Source organism: Theobroma cacao, chromosome 1 (assembly GCF_000208745.1).
Source record: "Theobroma cacao cultivar B97-61/B2 chromosome 1, Criollo_cocoa_genome_V2, whole genome shotgun sequence".
NCBI classification, from domain to species: Eukaryota; Viridiplantae; Streptophyta; class Magnoliopsida; order Malvales; family Malvaceae; genus Theobroma; species Theobroma cacao.
Genome location: NC_030850.1, coordinates 8,459,638 through 8,465,871, shown reverse-complemented (window position 1 = coordinate 8,465,871; position 6,234 = coordinate 8,459,638). Strand labels below are relative to the sequence as shown.

At 32.5% G+C, this 6,234-nt stretch overlaps 1 protein-coding gene across 1 annotated transcript; it reads left to right on the top strand.

The window, feature by feature from the left end:
- LOC18612000 (probable carboxylesterase 18) lies at positions 1,687-2,963 on the top strand. The gene has a single exon (XM_007048549.2). It carries the CDS (start codon positions 1,721-1,723, stop codon positions 2,723-2,725), a length of 1,005 nt encoding a protein of 334 aa, XP_007048611.2. The 5' UTR covers positions 1,687-1,720; the 3' UTR covers positions 2,726-2,963.

Below are 6,234 nucleotides of genomic sequence, written 5' to 3'. Positions count from 1 at the left end.
AAAGAGGAAGGAGGTTTGGGTGTGAAAAGGCTACACGTGATGAACAATGCCTTCTTGATGAAATTGTTATGGCAACTAGTGACTCATCCTAAGTCCCTATGGGTTAGTATTATTAGTGGAAAGTATGACTTCAATATTGATCAATGGTCTAGCGCAATCTATTGTCATAGAGTATCGCATACTTGGATGCACTGAGTAAACTGTAGAATGTCTTCAACAATAATTTACGATGGGTTATAGGTGATGGTCTCTCGATCCGCTTTTGGAAAGATATTTGGTTGGAAGATATCCTTATTTTAGAACAAGGCCATGCTCCTAATATTGTAACAAGTGAGAATTGTTGCTTTCGGGAATTCTTATTAGATACTGGTGAGTGGAATTGTGAGAAGCTAGCTACCTGCCTACCTAGTGAGTTAGTGAACAAGATTATGATGTTTCTTTCTCCATCGTTATCTTTCAAACCGGATACACCATATTGGGCTCCATCAACTTCAGGGGTTTGTACTGTTGTGTCAACGTATGAAGTGTTGTGGGAGGATTATCCAAATTACATAGGACAACAATGCAGAAAATGGGCTATTGTGTGGAAGTGGGATGACCCTCAACGGATACGCATTTTCCTAGTGCAATGTTTTCATGGAAAGTTATTGACTAATCTAGAGCGAATGAGAAGGAACATGTCATCTTCAGCTACTTGTGTGTTATGCTCAGTATCAAAAGAATCAGTATTACACCTCTTAAGAGATTGCCCACACTTAAAAGAGGTATGGTTGAAATTGGGGTCACAAATGGGCTATGGGAACTTCTTTGATTTATTTATGTCAGATTGGCTATTAACTAATCTAAAAAATTATAATGTTTGTGTTGATGGTATCCCCTGGGCTATTTTATTTGGTTTTACTTGCTGGTATATTTGGAAGTGGAGGAATGTGAAAGTTTTTGAAGGAAAGTTGATACCTATGGATAGGAAGTTATCGATGATAAAAGGCTTAGCTGCTGCATCATATCATGCTGTCCAAATTCCCTGCACACGTAGTAGGCCGAATGGATATAAAAGAGAAATGCTGGTTGGATGGCAAAACCCCCCACAAGGTTGGGTGGCAGTAAACACTGATGGTGCATTACGTCGTAATACAAACTTGGCTGCTGCAGGTGGTGTTTTACGGGACTACAACTGATATTGGTTAGGTGGCTTTACTGCAAAATTGGGGAAGTGTTGAGGGCCAAGTTATGGGGAGTCTTACATAGCCTTCGTATAGCAAGGGAGAAAGGATTTCGAAGGATATGGCTACAGGTGGATAATAAAATTGTGGTTCAGACAATTACCTCTAGTGAATCGCATCCATGTGCGAATTTTGATTTACTAAACGCTATTCATGGACTGTTGCAACTCGACTGGGAGATAAAAATTTCTCATATTTATCGAAAACAAAATATGGTAACTGATGGTATGGCCAACATTGATTTTAATTTAGATAATCGCTTTATTTTGTTTGATGTACCACCTTCAGAAATCAGTTCACGGTGTTCAATGATGTATTGAGGGTTTGTTTCCCAAGAATGTTTAGAAATTAATAAAAATTTCCGTTCCAAAAAAAAAAAAATTGCTCTGTCTAGGTACGTGGTCCAACTCTTACCGCCCCAGGTAGCATTTATTAATTACACTAGTTAGGAGTATAAAGTATTTTCGTTCAACCAATTCCGTAAAGTCCGTCAAAACATGACTAATCAACGCACCAAACCATCCCTCCCTTGGAGAACTAGGATCTCCATCTCCCTAATCTCCACCCTCAATGATGCCGCCTGCCGCCCCAATGGCACCATCAACCGCCGCCTCCTCCGCTTCCTCGACCTCCAGGCCGCCCCTAACCCCAAACCCACCAACTCTGTCTCCTCCTCTGACACCACCCTCGATGCTACCCGCAATCTCTGGTTTCGCCTCTTCTCTCCCTCCCTCCCCTCCGATCTCCTCCTTCCCGTCGTCATTTTCTTTCATGGAGGCGGCTTCATCTGCCTCAGTCCCGCCACCCACGCATACGACGCCGTTTGTCGTAGGTTCGCCCGCAAGCTTCCTGCTTTCGTTATCTCCGTCAATTACCGTCTCGCTCCTGAACACATCTACCCTTCTCAATACGACGACGGATTTGACGTTCTAAAGTTCCTAGATGAGAACCGCGCCACTATCTTACCTGAAAACGCTGACCTGTCACGGTGTTTCTTAGCCGGAGACAGTGCAGGTGCCAACCTGGCTCACCACGTGGCTGTCCGGGCTTGCCAGACTGGGTTTCAGACATTGAAGGTGATGGGGGTAGTTTCCATACAGCCATTTTTCGGAGGAGAGGAGAGAACGGAGGCGGAGGAGCAGCTAGTTGGGTCGTTGCTGGTGTCTGTGCCAAGAACAGACTGGTGCTGGAAGGCGTTCTTGCCCAATGGGTCGGACCGAGATCATGGAGCGGCCAATGTGAGCGGACCCAACGCAGAGGATATATCGGGCTTGGATTTTCCGGAAGCGATGGTGGTAGTGGGTGGATTTGACCCATTGAAGGATTGGCAGAAGAGGTACTATGAGTGGTTGAGAAAATCCGGTAAAAAAGCGACGTTTTTGGAGTATCCCCACATGATCCACGCATTTTACCTATTTCCAGAATTGCCCGAGGCTTCTCAGTTAATTCTGCAGGTCAAAGATTTTATGACCAAGTGTTGGTCCGAACTTCAACACGATTGAAGTGTATACGCATCCAGTCTTATGTTTTGTCGGGTTTAGGGTATGAACAATAGAAAAAAAATAGTATCAGGGTATATGAAGAATATGAAGATGGGATGGCATGCACTAAACTACTGCGAATACCCTAAACCCAAATCTCCTTGCACTTGAATATTGGGTCTAATAATAAAATGTATGTATTTTTCAATAATAATTTACATGTGTTTTTAGGACTCCAACTCAAAAATTTTAGTTTCAATTTTTTTTCCCCAAAATCCATTAGAAAACCTAAATTAACAATATGGAGCAAACCATCTACCAATTGAATCAAACATGTAAGATTTTACAAGAAATTAGCTGATTATCCGTGCTTTACTGTAAGGTTAAATTTCATTGAATAGATTTCATAGATAATTGTTGTAAATTTATATTTTACAGTATTTTTATTTTTTGCATGCATTAATACATGTTCATTTTTGTTATATTAAAAATATAAATTGAGAAATTTTTATATTCGATATTTTTCAAGAAATTATTTAGTAAAAAATAAGAATTAATGAAGCAAAAAAAAAATGATGGTGTAAAAGTTTCATTTTTTTAATGATTTAATTCTTTTTTCTTCCTCCTTTGTCCTTTTGTTTCTTTTACAAAAAAAAATTAAAACATTTTAGTCACATTAAAAATCCAAACATTTAGATCAAATATGTTTGTTTCTTTTGTGAAAGTATTTGTTTGAAAATATTTAGGAAAATGGGTAAAAAGTAGAAAATGGAGGAAACAAAGGAAAATAATAAAGAGGTCCAATTTGTTCATCAAATTTTACTGTTTGATTTTTAAAAAAAGTTTTTTAAAATTATATTTTTAAAAGAAATTATCTTAAAGGAAGGAAACATAAAGAAGTGAAAATGGAACATGAGAAAAAAAGAAGAAGAATAGTAGAAATTCAGACTTTTATTTTACTTTTATTCCCCTTTTAGTAAATATATTAATCTTCCTTCTTCCTTTTTTTTTAATCAAAAGAACTCAAAATATTTTTTATTAATTTTTTTAAAAAACAAATGCTTGACTAAATTTATATACTTAAAAATGTTCTTTTCTCAAAATTATTCTAAGTTATATTAGTTTTATTTGAAGATATTGCAAAAGAAAAAAATATAAAGAATAAAGAATAGAGGAGAGTAAGAAAAGTCGAAAAACCAAAACGTTTTTAATTGTTTTGTTGCCTTTTTTTAGTTTTTTTTTCTTTTTTTCCTTATTTTATTTTATTTTGTTGCCTTTTTTCAAAAGTTTTTTCTCTTCTTTCTTTTTTTCCTTATCTTTCCTTTTGAGATAAAAAAACTAAAGTATACTTAAAAGTATCCTTAAAAATCCTAAACCATAAAATCAATATAATATTTGTACATAAACCTGACAATTTGGTATAAGACACAATAACACGACATGAATTTAAATGGATTTAAATTTAAAATAATTGTGTTTCAAATCTTAACTTCATCATACTCGCTTAACTTGTTTAAGATGTGATTAATTAATTATATTATCGTATACTCGTAAATTTTGTGATTCATTTATTTAATTGTGTTCATGTGTTAGTTGTACGTTTAGTACATAATTAACATTAGTTTATTAATTCATATAAATACTAATATTTTTATAATGAAAATTTATTGATATTGAATTTTATTATATGTTATAAATATATTATAATATTTATAAGTTTTGATCAAATATGTATGCTTGTTAACTTTTTTTTTTCAAAAATAATCTTAAATCATAACTTTTTTAGTGAAAGTATTTGTTTGAAAATATTTGGGGAAAACGGTAAAAAATGGAAAATGGACGAAACAAAGGAAAATAACAAAAAAGTCTGATTTTTTTAAAAATCTATTAAAATTCAAAACATATGTTATTTTTTTAATTTTAAAAGATGCAAATTTGTTCATCATTTTTTTTTTATGCTTGGTGCCAAAGCCAAAAACAGGTTTGGGCTTTATGATTACAAATAAAATATCAAACTTCATTATTTGATTTTTTTTAAAAGAAATTATCTTAAAGTAAGGAAACATAGAGAACTGAAAATGAAACATGAGAAACAAATAAGAATAGTAGTAGAAATTCAGATTTTCATTTTACTTTTATTCCCCCTTTAATGACGATATTATTCTTCCTTAATCCTTTTTTTATTTAAAAGAGCTCAAAATATTTTTGATCAAATTTTCAAAAATTAAATTCATTGACTAAATATAGAGCTTAATAATGGCTTTTGTTCCCTCAAAATCATTCTAAATTATATTATTTTTATTTGAAGATATTTTAAAGGAAAAAAAATAAAAAATAAAGAATAAAGGAGAATAGGAAAATTAAGAAGAGTTGAAAAACCAAAACTTTGTTTTGTTGTTTTGTTGTTTTGTTGCTCTTTTTTTCAATTCTTGTTCTTTCTTACCTTTCTCTCTCTTTTATTTTTAATTTTGTTACTTTTTTTTCTCTACTTTCTTTTTTTCCTTTATTTTTTCTTTTGAGATAAAAAAGCTTAAGTATCCTTTGTAGTATCCATACAAATTCTAAAATATTGTTATATTATATATAAATTTGATAGTTTTATATAAAACAATATGAGATACAATTTTAAGAATTTTTAAATTTTAAAATAATCGTGTATTAATCGTATTGATACAATTAAGACATAAATAGATATTTTATATTATGATAAGTTTAATTAATTATATTATATTTATATATTTATTAATATTTTATATTTATATGATATAATTAATAAATAAAACCAAAAATTTTCAGATCTAATTATAGGTAAATGTGTGAGTACATTGGGGAGGGAGAAAACTACTGGGTCAACGATGCATGTCGTTATCTCTTAAAGGAGCTGGAAAAGTGGTTGAGAATTGGATGCGTGTGGGGCACAGACATACGAAATAATCGAATTTGCTTTGGATACAACGGCAGCACACAGGTAGAGTTTTTTTTTTTTTTTTAACAGGGGCCGCGCGAACGCAGGCCCCCACTATCACAAATTATGACGTAGTCTCTCCCACTTGGGGAGACCTTAGGCAAGCGCCCCTCCTAACAGCACGTTTGGTTCGCGGAATAGGCAGGAATAGAATAGAATTGCTATTCTGTGGGAATAGAATAAAGTGGGAATAGAATAGAATAGTTATTACTTTGTTTGGTATTATGAATGGAATAGAGCAGGAATTGCTATTATGACTTATCACAGTGTTTGGTTGATAGAAATAAGATTGAAATAAGAAAGGAATAGGTGATAAAAAGACAAAAATGCCCTTGACCATATTAACAATTATTTTCATAAAAAAATAAAATTATCCCTATTATCATTTAAATACACATTTATCCCAAAAGATAATTACCCATCATAATTATATTTTTTCCCAATTACTAAAAATAATTATTATTTAATCACATATTTTTATAAATAGATAATTATTTAAAAATATAATTTAATTATATTATATTTTATCTATCATAATCAATTAAATTTGTGTATAGATTTTTTT